Genomic DNA, 22,974 nt, shown 5'->3' with positions numbered 1-22,974 from the left:
AGCAGCTGGATCTGGATGTTTCGCTTTTTTCTGCTGGAATCTTGCTTCTTTGGGGAGGTGAGGCGGGTTTTACCTTTTCAGCAGAGGTGGGCATGTGATTATGCACAGCAGGTGGATTGCAGCTGAATGACAGGAATAAAGGCTGCTGGTGTTAGTCATGCTGCTTCGACTTTGGAACATATCAAGTAACTGGAATGCTAAATATTAAAAAAAAAAAAAAAATATGATGTGTTGTATTGTGAGACGGCGGATGAGAGATGGGAACATTGAAGTTATGCGGGTGACTGTGGGATGGTGGATGGTGGATGGTGGATGGTGGATTGGCATGAAATTGGTGGCGCGGGCTGAAGATGGCCCAGCTGACTGTGGAGATTGATTTACATGAATCTGTGTCTGCCTGTGAGCACATGTATACATATATATGTATATATATAGGTAGTTGAAGCATGTTGGTCCTGGATTTGATACGAACTGTATAAAACAACATCTTCATCACTTGATGGAGGTTTAATACGACTGTTACCGTTACTGTTACTCTTGTTGCTACTGTTACTGTTACTCACTTACACCCCCAATCATCATTCCACCACATTCATTGCCCATCATGACGCCAACCACCCTCAGCGTCGTCGTCAAAAACAACTCCAACGCCTCGCAGCTCTACGCCTACGTCACCGGCCGCGCTGCCCAGGGCCTCTTCTTCCTCTCCGCCGACGGCACCACGCCGTATTTCCCATCTTCACCGTCGTCCACCCTGCAGCCGCTCGCGCAAGACTGTGCCGTGGCCATTGGCGGGCCGGGCCGGAGCCGTACGCTGACGGTGCCGCGGCTGGCCGGGGCGAGGGTCTGGTTCAGCCAGGAGTCGCCGCTGACGTTTTTGCTCAACCCGGGGCCGGCGGTGGTGGAGCCGTCGGCGACGAATCCGGCGGACCCGAATTACGGGATTCGATGGGCGTTTGCCGAGTTTACGTTGAATGATGTCGAGTTGTATGTCAATGTGTCGTATGTTGACTTCTTTAGCGTGCCGGTGTCGTTGAGGTTGGAGAATGGGGCTGGGAAGGTGACGAGTGTTGAGGGCATGCCGGCGGGGGCGCTGGATGCGATTTGTGGCAAGTTGAAGACGCAGGCGGGCGTGGATGGTGCGGGATGGGACCGGCTGGTTGTTGTTCAGGGGGGAAGCGGTGGTGGACAGAACTTGCGCGCGTTGAGTCCCAACTCGGGGAGGGTCATGTTCCAGGGCTTGTTCGACGGGTACTATCGCGGGTACGTGGATGCCGTGTGGAAGAAGTACCAGTCGATGGATCTTGTGGTGAACATGCAGTTTGCCGACTGGGGCAACGCCGTCGGTCGAGTCGATGCCTCGGGCCAAGTGCTCACGTTTTCCGGCGGCGGAGGCAGTTTCGGCAAGCCGTCGGAGGCGGACATCTTCTCGTGCGACTCGGGCCCGTTTGCGCACGGGGCGGGCGTGTCGGACAAGCAGCTGAACGTCGGGGCGAGGCTGGCGGCGGCGTTGAACAGGAGCACGTTGTTGCTGGATGCGGCGGGTGGGCATCCGGAGGGGGAGGACGTGAGCATGTACTATGGGGGGAGTGTGACGAACCACTATGCGAGGATTTGTCACGAGGTGAGTGTTGGGGGGAGGGGGTATGCGTTTCCGTATGATGATGTTGGGAGGACGGGGGGGACGGACCAGAGCGGGTTTTTGAATGATGGGGATCCGAAGGTGTTGACGATTGGAGTCGGGGGGCCTCTTTGAGGGAGGATGAAGAGGAGGAGGTGATGATGTTTGTATATAGGTTGGATGTGGTGTTGAAGGAGGTGAGGTTTTGTATATATGATGGTTGAGTACATGGTTTTTCGGTTACTTTTATGTTTGAGTACATGGTTTCTTTGGTTATATTGATGAATTTGATATATGCTATTCTAGTTTCTTGTTTCTTTGAATATACAATCAAGACAATGACAATTCTCAAGCTGATTCACTTGTCAACTGTAATGACAACTCTCATGATACTTCATATATACGTGTAGTGTCAAGACGGCATCAGCGTCGTGAATGTTTATTTATAGCATCAACAAAAAGTTTTGCATAACGCGGCCCCGCTGAATTAGCTCTCCCCGTTTCTAGGCCTTCTGGAAAAAGAAGGTTGTTGGCGATCACGGCAAGCCCTTGGTGGATATTTGGCTCTTGTTGTTAATTATAGCATCCCAATCCTTAGCGGGATCCAGGAGCTGAAAAAAAAAGAGGAACACAAAGGAGGAGATGTGGTGAGCAAGCCGGAGAGCATATTGTCCCTGAGACGGGATGTGTGTTGCCACGAGATACCTGTGAGCTTCATGTTGGGTTGTTGTTGTTATTGTTGTTAAGTGTGATGACTTGTTCGTATTTGAACCATTCTGTGTTACAGCAACTTTTGTGAATGGGCTACCGCAAGGATAGACTAATATGGGATGCACAATTCAGGCGACAATGCACATACACGTTGGTTGTGTTACTCGTCCCTCACTTACACCACCAGCGTGACAGTGACACCAAGCGTTTACCCGTTTATTCGTACCACCTGTTGCATTTCACTCGTATCCTGTGCAAACTTTCTCTCTCTCTCTCTCCATTTCCCACGCATCTTTCCAATTACCCGGTCTCGAATCCAGGTCCCTCTTCGCCGTTTTGCAAGGATGGCACTGTCACTGCATTATATCGGACTCGGAATTCAGCCCAGGTCCACCAACCACAAACCGTCCCTCTCCTCTTGTTCTTTGTCGGGGGGCACGGGCCGCGTTCCGTCTCGCTGTTTTAAACAATGCCGATGGAGATGACATTTTGACATGGCAGGGGTTGTTCTTGCAACAGATGCCCGTTCTGCGAGTGTTTTTTTCTTCTTCTTCTCCCCTGTATTTTTCTCTGTCCGGGGTGACTGACATGCCGGCGACATTCCCGTGCTGTATTTACTGAAACATGCCTGTCAAAGAGGATTGGATTGGATCGGAGTAAGCAGCAATGATATTGGTTGAATGGCTGCCAAGCCGGAAGCATCACGAAAACCACCTCCCTACATGTACCTAGTGCTCGTGCAATGTTAGTTGGCCGTAGCACAACGCCATGTTGTATTGCATTTGCATCTGATGCTACGTGGACGCTTTAGCTTTGGTCTGGATACCGTCGTATTACTGCTAACAGTGACACGAGTGTCTTGCACTGTACAATGCTCTATTATTTTCTTTTTCTTTCCCCCTCATCTTTTGTTGCCCTTTTACAGTCAGTACCTTGTGTGTTGCCAACCAAAGATTGTCAAGGATTCTTTTGCTTGGTAATAGGCCAATCCATTGCTTTTTCTTGCTAAGGCGGTACCGCATCCCGCCAGTGGCTTCTGGGCGCCCCAGCTAGTACCTGCCTAAGCACTGCTCCAGCACTTCCCCCCGTTGCCACCACCCCCCACCAAAGTTGACCGGCTTGTTCCAGTTGATTGATTTGATTGATTTGATTGATTTGATTTGATTTGATTTGATTGATTACTGTGCAGCAAACATATAAGTTTCAAGGTTACCGGCTGGACAATTTCCCTGGGCCAAGACACAATCTCCACCCTCTCTCTTGTCACCCGCGAGCTAAAGGCAACCAAAACCGACTTGGTACGAGCATTAGCATTGACGACGCACGAAGCACCAACTTAGGTACTAAGCACAGCGGCTGACGAGCTGCTGCTGTTGTAGCGGGTGACACAGGCAGGACGTGAAGCTTCAATCCCTGTGGCTGGCTTTGGGGGGGCACTTGAGCGCGCTGTCGGACAGACTGTGAGAGGGGAGAAGCAGAGAGAGAGAGAGAGAAAGCAGCAGAGACGAGACAAGAGAGAGAGAAAGAGGGAGGGGCCAGAGATAGAGGCAGCGTATGGAACAGCGGCAGCCAGGCGACGGATTCCCGGAGGCATTTTCATCTCGGGACTCGTCGCGGTGGCATCGCATCGCGACTCGAGGCCTCGCCCTTTTGAACTCTAGCTGTTGCTCCACCAACAGAACAGAACAGGGCAGAGCAGAGCAAGTGAAATCACACAAAGAGACTTGCGAGAAGAGAAAGACAAGGCGACAAAAGTGACAGAGATTGACAGAGAGATTGAAAGAGTACCGGCGACAGAGATAGCTCATCCAGCAGCATCGACATCGTCATGGTCTACTGCGGCAAGCCCTCGAAGGGCTGCTCCAACTGCCGAGAGCGCAAGATCCGAGTAGGTTCCATTGCTTCGTCTACCAACCAGCCTCTGTTCCTGTTCCTGTTCCTGTTCCCGTTACTCTCCTCTTTGACCCTTTTGGAGCCCCATCATCATCATCATCGTCATCATCATCATCATCATCATCTCCATCAAGTGTGGCGTGTTTCCCATATGGTTAAACACTTTACTTACTCCCTCCCGCCTTGTAGTGCGATCAAAGAGACCCCGGCTGCGGCCAATGCACCAAGCGCCAGATTGAATGCCCCGGCTATCGCAACATCGTCGATCTCATGTTCCGCGACGAGAGCAACCATGTCATCAAAAAAGCAACCACCGCGAAGCCGCGCATCAAGAAGCTGAAACATGGCGTCCGGGCCGCTCCCAAGCTAGACGCGGCGCCGATGCCTCTAGGACCGCCACCGCCCTCGCCCTCGCCCTCGCCCTCGCCGTCCGCCGGCGTCCTGGTTCTGCGCGACAGCCCGCGGCCCTCGAGGGCTCAGAGCCCCTTCAAGTCTTCTCGTCCCAACAGCGGGCCTCTTCTGTCCGTGCTGCTGGCCGGCTCCCGTGACCACGGCGACGGCGACGGCTACGACGGCTACGACTCGTGGCAGACCAACTCGTACCCCTACGAGTACGAACGCATCGTCCGTCGCGGCCATGGAGACGACGACGACGACGACGACGACAATGCCGACGACGGCTTCGAGTTTGACGACGATGACGACATGCTGGTGCACATCCCCTATGCGCCGTCCATCTCTCTCCAGGAGCGCGGCACGGCCTTCTTCTTCTCGCGCTACGTCGCCACCGACCATGGCTGCTATCAAAACTACGACTTCGTCTACGACATCTGGAAGCCGCCCGGCATGAACCGCGTGAGGGGCCCAGAAGCACCTCCGCTCAAGAGGGCAGATGCTCTCATATCCGCCGGCATGACGGCCGTCGGCCTGGTTGGCCTGTCCAAAATCACAGGTGATCGCGAGACCATGACGCGCGCTCAGCAGAGCTATGGCACCGCTCTGCAGCTGGCCAATGCCGCTCTCCGAAACCCGGGCGAAGCTGTCGAGGATAGCACGATGCTGGGCGTCCTCATTCTCGGCACGTACGAGTTCATCTCTGGACACACGCCGCAGACACTGCACGCCTGGCAGGAACACATCAACGGCGCCGCCACGCTTGCCACCATGAGAGGCCAAGCGCAGTTTCGAACAAAGGCCGGCGTCAGAATGTTCCTCATGCTATGCCACTCCGTCCTCATCAGCTGCATCCAGAGCGGCCTGCCCATGCCAAAGTCCATTGTGGACCTGCGCAACGAGCTGCGGCACGTGGCGGACAGCAAGCGGCCGGCATGGCGTGTCATTGATCCCTTGTACAGGGCGCTTCAGATCCGACACGACATCAAGCACCGGCGAATCACTGGTGTGGACGAAATTGTCGGCAGCCTCGTCGAGATTGAAGAGGACTTTGAAAAGCTCATCAATGGACTGCCGCCGTCTTGGCGCTATCAGAATGTCAAGCTGACCAGATCCAACCCGGCCATCATGGGCCGGACGTGCCATGTCTATCCCGGCCTGACCCAGGCCACGGCTTGGAACGCTGTGCGGACCATGAGAATGCTCGTTCAGGAGACGATCCTGGAGCAGCTGTGCCACAGTGTCGAGGATCCCACCACTCTCCCGCTGCACCACCAGATGCTGTTGGTCAAGGCCATGAGAATGCTGCGCATGCTCGGCGAGGCTGTCGTTGGGAGCGTGCCCCAGCACTTTGGCATCGTGAGCTCCCGCGACGTAAAGTACACCAAGGCCGAGGAGGCTCAGCCTACCGTCACCGCTCAGAACCAGTCGTCGACTATTCTGGCGACGCCGTCACTCTTGCCACCCGCTTCTGATCGAGACGAGAGCAAATCTCCCGTTCCCGCCTGGCCACGGGAGAGCGTAGCCACGCGCCCGACGCTGCTCGACCCAACGCAGTCCGAGTTGAACAACGGTCGGGGCTGCGACTCGGAGAGGTTCCTGACGCTGGCTACGGCGAGCAACACCATCATCTGGCCGCTCTATACGCTTGGCCTATCGTCATCCTGCACCCATGAGACGAGCGCCTACATTGTCGATAGGCTCATGTCCATCTATCGCGAGACGGGGTTGGAACAGGCGCGCGTTGTCGCAGGCATGATGCAAAACAAGGTCGAGTCGTTGACTTGGGCCAGCATTCCTACAACCCGTTTGCCGTCATTGCCTGATGACGCTTTGCCGCTGGTGGTATAGAAAAGTCCTTTTCTCTTCTTTTTTACTTTTTCTTTTTCTTTTTCTTTGACCCTTTTGGACCATGACTTCGTTGGATATACTTGGCTACTTTTTCTTTTTTCCCTCTTCTTTTTTTTTTATTCTTGCTGGTATGAAGAATGCTGACCTGTGGCCCATCATTTCGACTATCTTCCCCCCCTTTTTTTTTCCACCTTTTTTATTTGAGCGATGGATGTGATGGCTTTGGACCATTCTTTTCTTCTTTCCCGTCTTCTTTACAACAGCTGTTCAGCTACGACTTGTTTCTTTCCATTTATCTCTCTCATGTCGGCAACATTTTCCCATATAGTCACAGTTGTATTACATTATCATTTATGTTTACCAGATAGACAAAATCTCGCTGTCGCTGTAGCAGTTGAATGTCACTCCCCCCCCTTTTTTACCAACTATCAAAGTTTCCAAACCCGCCTGCTTTCATCTTCTTGCGCGGCTGTGTCTCCCACGTGTCCGCGTCGTCTGCATCGCCGGCGCCTCCTCTCTTGCTACTTGACCCCCTTTGATCCATTGCGCTCGCGTCCAGATACTTGCCGATGCTCTGCTTCGCATCCGGCTTGGCAAACGTGCCGTCGCCGCGCAGTCGTTTGCCCGTCCACGTCGTCTTGTCGTCCTCGGTGCCGCCCTGCAGGCGAATCTCCTCATGCTGCTTGTCGAGGCGCTCTTTTTCCTTCTTCTGGGCCTGGAACTCCGCAAAGGGGTCTACGAAGACGACGATGTCCTTGATGAGGATCTTGTTGAGGGGTCGGTTGGAGCCGTCGGTGGGGACGTCTTCCATCTTGGCGAGGACGTCGAGGCCGGACTCGACGCGGCCGAAGATGGTATGTTTGCGGTCCAGGTGGGGGGTGGGTTTGTAGGTGATGAAGAATTGGCTCGAGTTTGTGTTTTTGCCCTTGTTGGCCATGGAGACTGTTTTCGATCATCACATTAGTTGTGTGTCTTTGGAGGAGAGAATGAACAGTCTCGAGACTTACCGGTGCCTCGCGCGTCATGTGTTAGAGGGCCGTCAAACTCGTCGTTGAAATTCTTGCCCCAGATACTCGTGCCTCCCTTTCCCGTACCCGTAGGATCACCACCTTGAATCATAAAGTTGGGAATGTTTCGGTGAAAAGCCACGCCCTTGTAGTAGCCCGTCTGAGCGAGCCTGATGAAATTCCACACTGCCTTGGGCGCCGTCTCGGTTTGCAGCTCGATGGTGAGGTTGCCCAGGTTGGTCTCTATCCTGGCGTAGCCCTTGGTCTTGACGCGCCGCGGCTTGAGCATAAACTCCTCGTCCGTCAGCAGCGCTCTTTCGCCGCTCGTCTCGGGGGTGAGGCCAGTGCTGGTGAAGCTGGCGGCGGCTTTGCCGGTGGTGTAAGCTGCGGCGTTTGCGGCAACCTTCCTGTCTTGTATCATGGGTTGCCGGACAGCAGCGGCAGAGCCCGATTGCCTCGACTTTTCTAGCGCGCCGGAGCTTTTGTTGACGTCGCCGCCGGCTTCTCTCGCCTTGCGCGCCTTTTCCACTGCAGCCTTGGCCTTGAGAACCTTGTCGCCCATGCTACCTAGCGCTCCGGCATTGATGTTTCCGGCCTTGCGCTCCTCTTGCTGCTCTCTTGTCAATTGCGCCTGTTCGCCATCTTGTAGATATTTGAACTGATCGAGATTCCGGCTCGCCATGTTCTGAGGGTCCTGGAGGGTGATGATGTCGGCGCGCGTAAAGGGCTGGTCGTCGACCAAATCCAGCCACGATTTGGCCTTGATGTTCATGCGCTCGACGGTATCCCAGGCAAAGACGTTGGCATAGTTGCCATGTCGGATGGCGACAATGTGCGTATTGTCGGTAAAGACCTTGTAGGTGACGGGATCGATCAGGTCGCCTTTGCCGTCGCTCAGGCCGGCGCCGAGGGAGTCTGCCTCTGCGTTCCTCGCAAAGTTGAGGCGAATCAGGTCCTTCTTCTGCAGGGGCTCGGCGTTGATGGGGTTCTGGTTCGGGTGCTTGTCGAGCCAGGCGCCGATGACCTCGACGTCGAAGACGGTGCCGTCCGGGGTGCAGACGGGGTTCTTGAAGGGCTGGAGGCTGGCGGCGCAGAAGTTAAAGGGGAGTTTGCGGAAGGGGATGGTTTGTGCGGAGCGGGCGCCCGCGCCTACGCTGGCGGAGTAGGCGTCTGACGAGGACCATTCGGAATGGGTGATCTGGGGGGAGGGTGAGTCCAACGTGTTAGTTTGAGGTGAGGGCGGATCGCGTAGAGGAGAGAGATGGGGGGAGTTGAAGGGTAACTTACATAGAGCTTGTCGGTGCCTTTTCCCATGGCTTAACAGCTGTTGATTTTGATTTTGAGAGAAAGAAAGGCGAAAGAGAAGAGATAAAAAGTTGAATTGAGAATGAATTATGTGGTAGAAATCACAATGGCATCGATTAATGCAAAGGGGTATCGTGTCGTGTCGTCTGGTATGACTATGAATGGCCTGCAAAAATGACGGATGACGATGGGCTCGAGAAATAACAGAGTCGAATCAATCAATTCCTTATCGTTATCGATATCAGCAGTACAGCACTACCAGCCCGGTACCAACCCGCTACAAACAGGTACCGACATGCCCGAGCTACCCTGGCAAAAAGCTACTTTAGCGGGCTGCGTAATTGGCCTTACGTACCACCCAACGGCCCGCATCTTCAGGTACACCGTGCGCGCTTCAATCCCGAAAGCTGCCACCTCGACAGGTCCAGAATCCCGCGGCTTCGTATCCAGTTACTTCCTGCAACTTCGTAATGCTTTTAGTGCAGACTCGACGCCTGCAAGAGCTCCAGGATTCTCATCTTTTCTCTTCAATCTCTTCTGCAACAACAATTCACCTGTAGTCTCGTCTCTTCAGGCTGCGTCGAACCTACGACAAAAACACCTCCGACCAGCTGCGCTTTGTTGTGTTCTGGTGTCGCGCAATCTGGTCGCTGAATCAATAGTCCAGTCCCGACGAGCGCTGATCCGATCCCGAACCCTCGCCATCGTCGAGCCGCTTCTGCTGCTTTGGGTCGCCTGGATCGCCTGGATTGAAGCTTCGACTGTTCATCGCCGACTTCCAGTTGCTTCCGCGCTGCGCCTGGATCCGTCGCCAGCATGAGGCCTCTTCTCGGGCTTCTCGCCCTGGGCATGTCGCTCTGGACCGCCCAGGCGCTGGAGGTTCCCATGGTATGCGCGCCAAGTGCTGGACGCCCCTAAGAAGATGGCTTTGGCTAACCAGCTCTTTTTTCCTGCAGAACGAAAAAGAAGACTCTCGCCAGTACTGTACAGGTATGCAACATGTCATGCTCACGCCTCTTGGGCTCATCCCGTATCCCTGGGCTAACGAATGCTCTAGGAATGTACAGTCGCACGTCTTGGGGCGGCCCGGTTGATCCGTTTATTCTCGTCAAGTTTCTCAACAACACTGCCCCTCAAGGGGACGACCCCATTGCGAGTCTGGTTATTTTCGAGTGGAGAGATGCCGATTTTGTGGGAATCCCGGATCCAGACATTCAAGCCACTGTAAAGCACCCCAGCACCTACATCTGGCCTGTCCACTGATTGCTAACGACCACGTTTAGCGACTTGCGCTCTGTGATGAAGGCATGATTAAGAATGGCATTTGTAACTCGACCGACAAGGGCGAATTCGTTCTGGCCCCGAATGCGACGGAGGCTTCCAACCTGTTGATCCTGAGCAAGGCCGTCCACCTCAATAACCCGACTCCTATCAACTACCCCATCAAGAAGACTGGATACTACTGCGTCATCACCGAGGGCTTTAATATTGACAAGTACAATGCCGTGGTTGAGTTCCGAAATGCCTACGGAGAGCTGCCGGCAACCCAAATCCCGAAGCTCCCCTTCTACGGTGGAATGTCTATCCTATACGCCCTGGTAACCGTCTTTTGGGCGTTTCTTTACTTTCAGCATCGACATGATATCCGTAAGTGCTGGATTCTGCCTTGAACCATACTCGCTTCTCTTTCTAACCGAGTCCTGCTGTAGTTGCGGTGCAAAACTACATTACGGCCATTCTCATCTTTTTGGCAGTGGAAATGCTCTTGACATGGGGCTTCTATGGTATGGCACTCTGTACTTGCACATGCTCGCATTCTATTCTAACCGTTTTGCCTAGACTTCCAAAATCACCATGGAACTGCCAACGTGGGGAGCAAGGTGTATCTCATCGTCGTTGCTATTCTCAACGCGGCTCGAAACTCCTTCTCCTTCTTCCTGCTTCTCATCGTTTGCATGGGATACGGTGTCGTCAAGCCTACCCTTGGCCGCACGATGATTTATGTTAGATGGCTTGCTGCCGCGCACTTTATATTTGGCATTGTCTACGCAGTCACAAGTTTACTGGTATCACCAGAGAGTGCTGGTAAGTTGAGAGTTTATCTACGTCTTTTCCTCAGATTACTAACAGATCCGAATAGGACCCTATGTGCTTCTTATTGTCCTCCCGCTGGCCGGAACCTTGACTGCCTTTTATGTCTGGACGCTCAACTCGCTCAACTTCACTCTTAAGGATTTGCGTGAGCGCAAGCAGCACGTCAAAGAAGGCATGTACAAGAAGCTGTGGTGGGCCATCCTCATCAGTGTCTTGGTCATCTTTGCCTTTTTCTTCTTCAACAGCTTCACTTTTGCATCTGTTGGCGACCCGGATTTCGTTCCATTCCACTGGAAGACTAGATGGTTCATCCTAGACGGCTGGCTCAACATTGTTTATTTTGCTGATGTTGCTTGGGTCGCATATCTCTGGAGACCAACCGTCAACAACCGCCGTTTCGCCATGAGCGACGAAATTGCGCAAGACGATGACGGCAACTTTGAAATAGGAGACATTGGCATGCCTGACGACTCAGACGATGAAGAGGCACAGATTGGAAAGCCTGTTCCCGGCTTCGGGCAGGAGAGCGGCTTGACAGGCGCTGGGCCGGCACAAGCCAGCACCAGCAGAGCCGTGCCTGGCGGCGCGTCGTCACAACCGGCCGGTCGTGGCATTCCGCGAGAGTCGCTCGAGGGAGAGACGATATTCGCGGTTGGCGAAGACGGTGACAAGGCATCAGACAGCGAGGCGGACAGTGACGACGAGGATGCCAATCTTGTACACAAGAAGCTGTGAAGAAGGGGGGGGACGATGAGACTTTTGGAACCGCTTGGCTGTAGAATGTAACGGAATAGGCTTTTCGGAGTTTATGAATTTGGGTTTTCGTAACAAACGCTGTTTATTTTTGTGTAGAATAGAAAATTATTGACAAAGCATAAGGCACGGGTGAAGCCCCCTTTTGGTGAACATGGCTGGTTTCAATAATCAACACACCGGTTTAACAAGATACAAGTCAGAAAGGGAGCTGCACTTTGATATATATACATATATATGTCACAGCAAGTAAACTGGGCATTAGCCCCTCAAGATACTACCTGGTAGTACTTATCATACATGTACATGACGAACCCCCAAGTTCTAAGCCTCCGTCACATCACCTCCGAATCCAACTGGACGGCGACGGCCGTCGTTCTCGGGCAATATCGCAAGCGCCTTGTACACCTTGCCCATGCCGCTAGGCCCACGATCGACGAGGCGTTTCCAGGCCTTTTCAATGTCGCTGGCCTTGGACGGGGAAACACCCGGCACCTTGCTGAGGGCCTCTGCGCGCTGGCGGATGCCCATGAGCTCGAGGAAGTCGGCCTGGGGAATGGGGCCGTGGACCTCGATGCCGTCGCTGGCGAGGGTGGCGGCCTCTGCGATGGCGTGGAAGTCGACGTCGGCGCTGAGGTCGACGAGGCCGGGGGTGGCAAAGGGGCTGACGAGGCGGTGCTGGCGGATGCCGCGGAGGGAGTTTACGGGCACGGTGTCGGCGGTGCCGTAGTCGAGGATGAGGGCGGCGCCGCTGGGGGAGGCCTTGGGGTGGGCGCGGGAGCCGCCGATGCGGGCGGCGAAGTCGGCGGCGTAGAGGGAGGCGTCGGGGCAGATTTCGATGACGGAGCCGGGGGTGTGCTTGAGGCGGCGGTAGCGGGACGAGGATTCGGGGAGGACGCGGGAGTGTCTGGTGGTGGAGGAGGAGAGGACGAGCTGGAACTCGGGGGGAGGCTCGTGTTGCTGGGATTTGGGGGTGCCGAGGTCTGCGTGGGATGCGTTGGGGGGTGTGATGGAGACCATCATCTCACGCCATTCCATGGTTGGCGGTGCGGCGGGATTGGGAGCTGCTGGTGATGCTTCGTCTGGTGGAGGAGAGGAAGAGGACGGTTTGGGGGCTGCTGCGGCGGCGGACTGGAAGGTGTGGATGGGGAGAGCGTCGAAGAATTCGTGAGCTACGATGAAGGGAGTCTTGTCTGGCTCTGTATCATGGATAGAAAGATGGGGGTGGTTAGCCTGATATAAGGGGGTGAGAGAGTCGTTGCAAGAGGTGTTCTTTACCTATGGGGATGGACTTGATGGTCTCGGTCCAGACAATCGGGGCTGAACCGTATTTGCTGGGACTGTGGCATCCGGCTTTGGATTCACTAGAGGGCGCATCGGGACCGCAGAGGAGCTTCTTTTGAGTCTCTCGCAGCTCACGGCTGGCCTCGACCATGAAGACGTTTTCGATGCTGTTGGCCATGGCTGGAAAGCGCTGGATAGTCTATCAAGGTGTTAACCAATATGCTGGACACGATAAACACGTATAGGGGCGTGGGAGCTTACACGAAGCATATCGTCCATGAGAGTGCCTCGACCGGGGCCAATCTCGATGAGCTGGACGCCCTTGCTGGGTCTGCCTTGACTCATCCACTCGGCGATGAACCAGATGCCGAGAAGCTCGCCAAAGATTTGGGAGATTTCAGGAGAGGTGACAAAATCTCCTTTGGTGCCAAACTGGTCACGGCCCTCGCCAACGGCTCCGGTGTAGTAGCCTCCCAAGTCACCGGTTAGACACATGCGCATGTAGCTGGCCAAGGGGACGGAGCCAGTAGTCTGGAGGAGCTGGTTAGCTTGATGAACAGACTCTGAGACAGCGAGAGTAGCATACGGATATAGCTTCGTAGAGCTGTTTGGCCAATGGAGTAGACCATTTCCTCTCCTCTAGACGGCGAGAGCTACTTGATGAGAAATACCGATGGACGCATATTGATGGCCTTGTTATATGGGTGTATGAAACTGAGTGTGAGTATGAGTGTGATTGTAACAGCAGCCGCTGTCTTGCGAGATGTGCAGCTCTGGGGAGAGAAGCCGTGGCGGCAACGACGGGCCTCATTGCGGCATCGGCCAAAGTCCAATTGCACGTTTTATTGGTTCATTCAACAGTGAGTGAGCGATTGAAAGAGCAATGAAATAGCTGGTCAAGATAAAGTGCAGTGCAATGCAATGCAATGCAACGAGTTGTGAAAATGAAAGAGATGGAGAATGAATAATTCGAGGCTTGTCGTTGGCTCAAGAGAAAACCGGACCTTTTTTTTCTCCCGAATGCGCCGTGGGTATCTCTCTTTCTTTCTAGGTCCATGCTAAAAGCTCGGGGCTAGCAGTTACAGCCAGTACTACAGCACTAAAGCTCCCTGTAGCATAGCTGGAAACTACACCTGAGTTGGTTAGTAGAGGTGACGATAAGATAAAGCTCCAGTGCCGAGCGTCTTTCCTCTTGTAGGTACTTGTAAATCTTCTTTCAACTTCATGCAATATTCTTGGTTGATGCATGATCCTATCGAATTCACACAAATGGCACTTCAAGGTCTCTTCATCTTTTCAATCATCGCTTATAATGTGCTTATGGAAACTTGACGCGAGACATTACAAAGTCTGATAAAAACCATCCATCTTTATTGATTTGAAAGCTAATACGGCATTGCAGTTCTCAGTTCTTCTAGGGCCAAATGAGGAGGCATCCTGCTAACCCGCCAAAGGAGCTCAATCTGCGGTGCCAGAGCTGCCGGTGCGTCATTCTTGCTTCGGATACTTTCTTTCGGCTTACAATCGCTTGTTATCGAAGGAATGAAGAAAAATGCTTCAAGACATGCTTGGCTTGGACACTCAATCTTGGCATAGCCGGTCCCAGGGCAGCGAGTACAGTGAAAAATCGTGGATGCAATCAAGAACATGCCGGATGAACCCTGTTGAATATGCGCGGCCAGTTAAACCACAAAGGGGGCATTGGCTTGTGCCTATAGTTTTGAATTTTGACCGGAGTACCACGTCTTGGACAACAAGTGGGGATGTAACCTCGGCATGTTCTGTTCTAACATGTGCCAGCAAGGCCTCCAGGCCTGGGAAGGTGATATGATTGTCCACACACAGCTTGCAAATACGACATGATTCATGTTCTTGCTTGAAATGGTTCTCCCAATCGGAGACTGTTGTGTAAGTGGCGAATGGTGTCGGGCAATCTGGGAGAATGCATGTATATGGGGAGATATCTCTGGCAACGTGCTTCCTATTTCGAATGTCAGTCTTCCTACATCTACCATTTATCGCAGGGCCTGGGAGCAATACCTCCAATGGTCATTGTCAGTGGCAACATGGGCCGGTAGAGTTTTGCAGCAGCACGGGCACTTGAACGCTATTGCGCCCTGGGGCAAATCTGGTGCTTTGGGATATCGACCTGCGGGCCTGAGTGCAGTGAGTGCCATCATGGCAGGTTGCGAGGCTTTCTCTTTGGCTTCCGGAGCCCGCAAGTTGCCTTGAGTTGTAGGTGCCTTGGGGTGGTCGCTGACGTTTTCCTGTCGATCGCGCTCTTGTGCCTGTAAGAAGCGGTTTCTTCTGCGCAAATTCACTTCTATGAGCCGTTGTTGAGCCGCAGACAGCTTGAGCTCCTTCGAGATTTTTATGCACTCCTTGGTTGACAGTGCATCCAGCTTGGATACTCCGTTTTGGGCTTCTTGACCGAGTTCGACGCCATATTCACTCCTTGTGTGTTGTCGCAAACACATGATGCCCAGAAAAGCCCTCAGCTCTTCGTGTTCTTCAGGCTTAAACTTACAGTCGCCCTCCGGAAGGCGTGATCGTATGCCGGGTCGAGTAATGGCTTCCATTATGCGAGACAAACATATGATCAACGAGTCCACATTCTTGGTGGCCGCATCTATGTCGGACTGTGCCTCCGCACAGCTGATGCACTCGGCAAGGGCATTATTGAGCATGACCAGAATATTTGAGAGCATGAGTCGATTGAATGGCCCAGAGTCGAGGCGATAATCAAGAGATGCCTTGGATGCGGATCGCACGCCGATGCATTTGATAAATGTGTTGAAGTCGAAGAAGCGGACCCCCGCCCACCCGCGCTTCATCAGACTTTCATGGTGCGTACAGATTTCGAAAGCCGACGTGCATTGTTGACATAGCTCTGTAATAGACGAGGATGAGAGAACTTCTGTCGACCCTGTGTGCGAGTTCCAGGGGATGGCTTCCACTTGCCGCATACTTGTTTCTGCGGGTTGGAGGGGCTCAAGATTTGCAGCTGCTAATCAACGACTCGATCAAGCTCCAAGAGTTAACCTTGCCTACATGTAAGGTAGGTTGGGCTTCGGTGTTGGGCCTCTGTCCGGCTTCTAAGTTTATGACGATGTTTGGGTTACAATAGAGCATGAGGTTGTTGGGAGGTGGAGGGCTGCTTACGCACGCACGCACGCACCGGTTTATATAGGTGGTTCCTCCATCAGAGAAACATAATGATCCTTCCATCGATGTAACACGACGAAACATGTGATCAAAGAAGCATGGCAAACATTCCGTCAAAGAAACACGACAATCCTTTCATCAAAGTAACACGGCAAACATGTGATCAAAGAAACACGGCAACCTACCTAGGGCAGTCTGAAAGGGGATAAATAAGGTCACTATGCTACTCTACATGGCATCTACCATCCATAGATGCTCCTCAACATTTTGGGACGATGGACTCTCCTAACGATTCACGAGTACAATACCGGCCTCTCACTGACGGGAACTCGGCGGCTGATGTACCACAAACCTCACAGAGCGCTCTATTTACAGAAAGGTCCATCTATGAACTTGCTGATGAATATCGTCAGAGTTTACAGGCTTGTATTTAAGTCGAGACCCTAATGGAATATGAATGGGCTGCGGGTAGGCTGGCAGAATTCACATCATGGGCCGCGGGTCTCGGCGTCTTTGCAAGCGGCAAGGACTCCCTGGATGAGAGACTCTCTGTGAATTCACTTACTAGATCTATAGTTAAAGGCATCCTTATCCTCCTGAAGGATTGTATTGACAACTTCAAAGCACTTGGTAAGTTCGTCATGTAATATTAACCAAATTACGAACCACGCTGAAGTTTTTTAGCATCTGGTCTCCAAGATACTACCACTGGTGACTTTCATGAACAAAACACGCAAGATGGGCGGTCAACAATACCCCAACCTCCCCCAAGAGGGTTCTCGCCATGGTCAACATCATCTTCAGCAGATTCTGAATCGGAAACTGAATTGGATCTCCCTCTGGTGAATGCTTCTCCACTACAATCCTCTTAGAAGAAAGTGGAACAATTACTTGGCGATTTATTAAGATTGGCTGAAACGTTATCAAAAGCTGACAGTGCCTCTCGAAACCAAAAGCAGATCGGATGTTCAGGAGAGAGGACCATGAAGACCTTTACAAACACTTGATGGTTGTCTTGGGTCGTGGAAGTCAAGACGGACGACAAAACTACGATATAAATCCAACACTTCTCAGTCCTATCCAATATTAGTTAGAACGAAGTTGATGACAAGGTGAACTTGATTGATCTATGTGAAGGTCGTCTATGGCTACCTACATGTAGTTATATAGAGGCTTTCGTAAGGTTAACGTTACCGATGACCGTTTTCCTCAACATACATTAAAGACTAATTTTATCCAATCTTCGGTGACAAAATCGGCTTCCATATGCCCAAAGACATTCACAAAAGCTCGCAGTTGGTGCATTCAGTAGACAAAGGGAAGTGCTTGGTCCTCAAAGTACAGGCACCATCCTTGCGAAAGATGGCATTGAAAGGGGTGAAGATTCAAAACAGCAGCAGCAAGAGATTCATACGATAGAAAAACAGCCCCAGATACAAGGCAAAACAATCAGCGTTCAACAATCTTGACTGCGACGTCTGCTTCAGCTTTTGAACCAATCATTCCAGCAACTTTTCAACAGAAACCAGCGTCGTCTCAAAAAAGCAAAGACCAAGGTTACGCTGACAGCCGCGAAAATCGAGTATCCTAGTCCAACTCCGATTAAAAGCGGCGTGGAGCACTTGCAATGTCCTTGCTGTTATCAGATACTTCCCAGCATGTTTCATCAGGGAGTACAATGGGAGTAAGTCTACGGAAGCAATCGTCATGCCTCGTGCACAAAGAATTCCAACGCTGTTCTAAACGATTGGGTGGCCCATGTGCGGAACGATCACCCACCGCGCAGGGGGTCCTTGCCATGCCAGAATGTCAATGAATTGCCTCTATTGCTCGCTTCAATAGAAGAATTGTTTAGATATACAAAGCAGATATATCGCGATAGCATCTCAAAAGGTCAGTATTCTACGCTGGTGTATGCCTCTAGGGGGTAGCTCGGCATATTTACACTTGTCTTCATCTTATTTTATCAGTACTTTGTTCAAACAATTGCTAAGAAAGTCCTCTATTAGACATTGAAGCTCATACCCCGAATGAACTGAGAAAGGAAGTATTTGCGATTTACATGCACCCTGATGGGTTTGATGGCAAATATGTATAATAGCAAGATATGTAACACACATGGGAAGATTATTGCTTGGCTAGCAAGGCCATGGCTACAGTCCTTGAATGGACTGCATCTTATTTCTGCTTCACCCCCATCTGGTAGAGTGGCAAGAGAGTTGGTTGGCATTTTACGCAGCCCTTCTTCGCAGCCGTGTCCGAATGGATGCAGAAGCATGCGGACCTTGACCGGAGTTGGAGCGGGCAGCAGAGCAGATTGTATCAAAGGCCGTGCCGAGACTCCTTGGATCGTTGACCTCGGGCGGCAAGCCGATCCAGCCGAGTCTGATCCATGGCGATCTCTAGGATGCCAACGTCGGCACGCTCCAAACAGGAGAGACCATGATATACGACGCAGGCTCATACTATGCTCACAACGAGATGGAGCTTGGGGTATGGAGGGTAATATATGCTGAAACCTTGGGCGTGAGCTCTTATAAAGAGGCATATTTACGATTATGCCCACCTGCTGAGCCAGCGGATGAATGGGATGATCGCAATCGATTGTACAGCCTCAAATGCAATCTAAACTGGTCAGCTACAGATCCGGGTATCATAACAAGGAGCATGTGAGTCCATGTCCACTCCAATGGCAATGTGTGCTACTAAATACCAGCCCCTGACTAGAACATACAATGACATGTGTTGTCTTTGCGAAAAAATATGCTCCCTTGGATGGGATAGCAAAGTATGATCATAGCAAGGATCCGACGGTTAATCCCATTACACCAGAAAAGAGTATAAGCAGCCATGATAAACAAGAGTCGCCAGGCCCTCCTCTTATGCGTGGTGTCCCTGAGTAATGCTTTGACCTTGGTAGATTTATGTGTATAGGTAACGGTGTAAACAAGTTGTTCAAGATAATATTCTACTAGTCATCTCGCTTCTGTCTCTGGTAGTAGAAAAGGACTTCACTCTTCATTTCGTATAAATCTTTCTGGATCTTCAAGGCATGGATCGTGCCACCATGTAAGATATCCGCTCCCCGGGCCAAAATTGATCTTGAAATTCTCGGCATTGTTCAAACCCCTCTTGAGAAAGCGTCCTCGTCGAGCAAATTCATTTCTTGTTACCAGCCAAGAGAATACATCGTCATGGTAATGCGTCAGTGGGTACATCTCGGACTGGAGGCCTTACAACGCGAGCCCAAGGGCAGGTTCACTACCGCTGTCGAGCAAGATCTCGATCATCATAGTTCCAGCCTCGTTAAATATCTGCCAGTATACTCGGACAGATTTCGTGCAACAGTCCCTGGGATCCGATCTTTCTCAAGTTCGGCCAGAACATCGGAATGCCAGCTGAGAGTGGCTTCCGCTGTCTCTTCTGACAAGGATGCGTAGTCGTTCCTATGAGCAACATCGAGATAGGCATCTAAGTATAGCTGACCAAGCCAGTCTGCAGTGCCGTTGAGAGCTAGGGAGTTTGTGAGTACTATAACTGCGCCTTTGGTAGAAGGAATGAGGTTGACAGCGGCCAAGTTCCCCGGCATCATGCCTTGGTGATGGAGAATCAGCTCAGATGGATGACCACGCGCAACTTTCGGCATTGGTTTTGGCATCAGGAGGTCGGGGTTGAGACTATTTCCTTCTCAAATCCTTTTTCTCATCGATGTATCTAGTCTTCTGGAAGCGATGAGAGAGTGTGGGGAAGATATCTGGTAGTATTGGACGCTCTTCCTTTGTCAAGTATGTCGGTCTCGTCTAAGAAGGCAAGTTGGATACATGCTGACCTAGTAGCCACCTACCTATAAAATATCGGCTTGGGCAAGACATGATAAACACGACGAAATCTACGTAGAGGGCTCAGTATGACGAATGCTGCTTGTTTGGCTGGCTGGTTTATAATACGCATGTAGTCTACACCGAAGATATATGCCATAAATCCGTGCTTGTATATGTTCGTTCCCGTTGCAGATTCCATCGACAGCGTTTTCGAGTGTTTAATGTAAAGGCAATATAATATAATAGTCTGCTTGAGTCAATGTCGTTTTATTGTCACGCCTAACCCGACACATGGCGATTAATGGCATGACGGGCCACTAGGGTAGGCATCGCGGGCCGACTTCGGATAGCCTATCACCTTCGGGTTGAGGGCAAAGGGACCTGGACGCAATCGATTCCAGTGGACTAAATTAAGCAGCCGAGACGGACCTGGTGACAGCTCGGAGCACTAACGGATGAGCTGACCAGCATTGAATGATATAAACGGACTGCTGCAGAGGACTTATATATAGAGTCTGATGATGACTTGCAGCTCCGGTGGCACTCGCGGCCAATACGAACTGCAAATTGTCACGCATGGGATCCCATTCAGCATCAGCATCAGCTCGCATGTACATGTACATAAGCGCCAGAGAAACCCACCCGACGCCGATGCATCGCCACGGTGCCACCAGAAAAAAAGGTGGTTCCTCGTATTAGCTGGCGGCGTATGTTTTGTTACGGCCAGCTATGGGCGCGGATGCGGAAGAGCTAACGCAGGAGACCTTGTGGCGTTACTGGACGTGGAGCTCTGGCATGCACACCATTTTGCAGCGAGGGAATACGAAGGGCCAGACACAAGACACGAGGACACACGCAAAAGGGTAAAAATAAATCAATCGGGGGGAGGCCGTCGAATCAAATTCTCCGTAGCTGTTTTTGCTGTGCAGGAGGAGAATTTATTTTTATACCTGCGTGTGCTCGTACGACCGGGTATTACCTCTGCAGTGTTAGTTGAAGTTGTGGTGTCTCTCATATCTTCATCACGCATTCACTCTTGTTCTTTTACAGATGATCAATGTAGTATTACCTGTACTCCCAAGTACCTATAGTACTAAGGTAGTACCCTCGTCACTGTAGACACTTCGGATCCTCTGGAATCACCGTAAATGCACGCAGGCTCTCTCTCTCTCAGCTCTCATCTCATCGTTCCGGCACGCACCCTAGGTACATGTCATTTGGCTGCGCTCTCCATATATCCCCCAAGTACTTGCCCCCTTGCTGGCTTCGGCCAAGGGCGAGATTTTGCTTTTTATTTATACCTACGCCATCCCCCATCCGGTAGGGGCTCACCCAGTTACCCCTGTCTAACGCATCTGCCGCTAATCCTTTTTCAGCAATGGCGCGGTGCATTGTCTTCTGGTCGCAGCCCGCAGCCCGGGAACTACGAGGTACGTACCTACTTGTCCCTTCGTGGATGTACCATGTACACGGAACCTGACTGAGCAAAGAAGGAAATCTCGGCCTTTGGCTACTCGTTCGTCTCTCTTCGTCTCTCCTCGTCCCCTTTTTCCTCCCTTCTTCTCTTCTCCTTCTCTGCATCGCCATCGCCTCGCCTCGCCAGCGCAAAAAGCTTCTTTTTTTGTTGCTTCTTCATCGTCTCGTCTCTCGCTTTTCGCCTCTCCCATCCAGACACTCGCTTCGTCGCTGCTTCTGCCTCTGCCTCTGCCTCTGCCTGCCCACCAACGATCCGACCCGCTTGTTGTACAGCCACAAACCATTCGATCTATCCGCCAAGGGGTTGCTTGCCATTGTCTTGTTTAACCACAGCATCGTCAACCCTTTTTTTTTTTTTTTCAACTTCTTCGGCCGAGCAATCGCATTCTTTTTTCCACATATCCAGCATCGTTTTACACCGAAAAGCGGAGGTTTCAATCCCTTGAAACGACACACGCTAGCGACAGACGGCCCCGGTCTGTGTTCATCTTATTTCATCGTGCTGTTTACACCTCCAAACAATCCCACACTCTCGACAAAATGCGTCCCACGGCGACATTGATGCGACTGGCCTTGTGCCTTTCCTCGGCTGCTCCTCTGGTCTCAGCCTGGCCGGGCTGGCTGCCCGACCTCGACGCGCTCGTGGTTCGTGCTGACAAGGGCAGTGGTATGTATTCGACGTCTGCATGCTTTTGATGAAGGTGTTTTGACACGTTTGGCAGAGGAAAACACAGCAAACCCAACCAGCCCAACCAACCCGCCAAACGAAGAAGGAAACACGGCCAAGCCAACCCAGCCAAGCCAATCGGGCAAGAAGGGCGGCTCAACAAAGACGGATGACAGTAGCAGTAAGAAGACGACTGCCACCAAGAGCAAGACGACACACCATACCATGTTTGATGCCGAGGCTCCTCCTGGAAATGTTGTCATGCAGACGCCCAATGTTTTCGCCGGCAGTGGGCTCTACAAGATTGGCGACTACGTCACCTGGGGCTGGAATTACACAAACATCCTCGGCACCCCGACCGCCATCGATGTTCTCATCAGCTGCTCAACCGTCTCCGAGACCTGGACCCTCACCTCAAACATGACCTTCAAGACGTCCGCTTCATACGTTTGGGACAGCAGCGTCCAGGCCACCGACGTCGTTCAGCCCCTCCCCGTCGCCATGTACACCCTCATCATCAAGGATTCCGACGCCGCCATCAGCACCATCCCCGACCCTGGTTACTTGGGCACCTTTAGCAGCTTCACCTTTGGTCTCTACACCCCGCAGCCATACGTTCCCTTCCCCGAGTGGCACTGCGACGCCTGCAACGCAGCCCTTTCCAAGTTTGACCACCACGTTCTTGGCTTTGCCATCACCATGGGACTGGTGACCGTGCTGAGCTTTACTTGGTTTGTGTCCGGCCTCGACCTCAACTAATCCTGTCCCGCGGCTGCGCATCAGCATCGTCTGCGCGCATTTTGCATATCCGCATACTGCTTGATTGGTCTGGCCCTACCAGACACGTTTTGCTCGACGTTTTGCGAACAATGTAGCCAACAGGGCCTTTGGTGGGATTGCATACCATGCTTTGAGTTGTTTTTATTTTTAAAG

The 22,974-nt window shown here is 52.1% G+C and overlaps 8 protein-coding genes across 8 annotated transcripts; 4 read left to right on the top strand and 4 right to left on the bottom strand.

The window, feature by feature from the left end:
- Positions 1–604: 604 nt before the first annotated feature.
- Positions 605–1,756, top strand: Triagg1_9069 (CAZyme family GH64; the record flags this gene model as incomplete). Its single annotated transcript, XM_062903986.1, has 1 exon — positions 605–1,756. The coding sequence occupies one exon, from the start codon at positions 605–607 to the stop codon at positions 1,754–1,756; it is 1,152 nt and encodes a 383-aa protein (XP_062752013.1).
- A 2,739-nt stretch (positions 1,757–4,495) lies between these two features.
- Triagg1_9068 (transcriptional regulator family: Fungal Specific TF) lies at positions 4,496–6,469 on the top strand (the record flags this gene model as incomplete). Its single annotated transcript, XM_062903985.1, has 1 exon — positions 4,496–6,469. The coding sequence occupies one exon, from the start codon at positions 4,496–4,498 to the stop codon at positions 6,467–6,469; it is 1,974 nt and encodes a 657-aa protein (XP_062752012.1).
- Positions 6,470–6,887: 418 nt separating this feature from the next.
- Positions 6,888–8,790, bottom strand: Triagg1_9067 (uncharacterized protein; the record flags this gene model as incomplete). The annotated part of the gene is made up of 3 exons (XM_062903984.1): positions 6,888–7,411; positions 7,477–8,674; positions 8,764–8,790. 3 exons carry the CDS (start codon positions 8,788–8,790, stop codon positions 6,888–6,890), a joined length of 1,749 nt encoding a protein of 582 aa, XP_062752011.1.
- An 807-nt stretch (positions 8,791–9,597) lies between these two features.
- On the top strand, positions 9,598–11,610 carry Triagg1_9066 (uncharacterized protein; the record flags this gene model as incomplete). The annotated part of the gene is made up of 7 exons (XM_062903982.1): positions 9,598–9,669; positions 9,738–9,771; positions 9,839–10,005; positions 10,065–10,428; positions 10,491–10,565; positions 10,621–10,866; positions 10,922–11,610. 7 exons carry the CDS (start codon positions 9,598–9,600, stop codon positions 11,608–11,610), a joined length of 1,647 nt encoding a protein of 548 aa, XP_062752010.1.
- Positions 11,611–11,952: 342 nt separating this feature from the next.
- Positions 11,953–13,413, bottom strand: Triagg1_9065 (uncharacterized protein; the record flags this gene model as incomplete). The annotated part of the gene is made up of 3 exons (XM_062903981.1): positions 11,953–12,827; positions 12,907–13,111; positions 13,174–13,413. 3 exons carry the CDS (start codon positions 13,411–13,413, stop codon positions 11,953–11,955), a joined length of 1,320 nt encoding a protein of 439 aa, XP_062752009.1.
- Positions 13,414–14,927: 1,514 nt separating this feature from the next.
- On the bottom strand, positions 14,928–15,878 carry Triagg1_9064 (uncharacterized protein; the record flags this gene model as incomplete). The annotated part of the gene is made up of 1 exon (XM_062903980.1): positions 14,928–15,878. The coding sequence occupies one exon, from the start codon at positions 15,876–15,878 to the stop codon at positions 14,928–14,930; it is 951 nt and encodes a 316-aa protein (XP_062752008.1).
- Positions 15,879–19,366: 3,488 nt separating this feature from the next.
- Triagg1_9063 (uncharacterized protein) lies at positions 19,367–19,723 on the bottom strand (the record flags this gene model as incomplete). The annotated part of the gene is made up of 1 exon (XM_062903979.1): positions 19,367–19,723. One exon carries the CDS (start codon positions 19,721–19,723, stop codon positions 19,367–19,369), a length of 357 nt encoding a protein of 118 aa, XP_062752007.1.
- A 2,191-nt stretch (positions 19,724–21,914) lies between these two features.
- Positions 21,915–22,800, top strand: Triagg1_9062 (uncharacterized protein; the record flags this gene model as incomplete). The annotated part of the gene is made up of 2 exons (XM_062903978.1): positions 21,915–22,041; positions 22,097–22,800. 2 exons carry the CDS (start codon positions 21,915–21,917, stop codon positions 22,798–22,800), a joined length of 831 nt encoding a protein of 276 aa, XP_062752006.1.
- Between the last annotated feature and the right edge of the window lie 174 nt (positions 22,801–22,974).

This window comes from Trichoderma aggressivum, assembly GCF_033847375.1.
Source record: "Trichoderma aggressivum f. europaeum strain CBS 100526 chromosome Unknown scaffold_048, whole genome shotgun sequence".
NCBI lineage: Eukaryota > Fungi > Ascomycota > Sordariomycetes > Hypocreales > Hypocreaceae > Trichoderma > Trichoderma aggressivum.
This window is presented reverse-complemented; position numbering and strand designations above follow the sequence as displayed.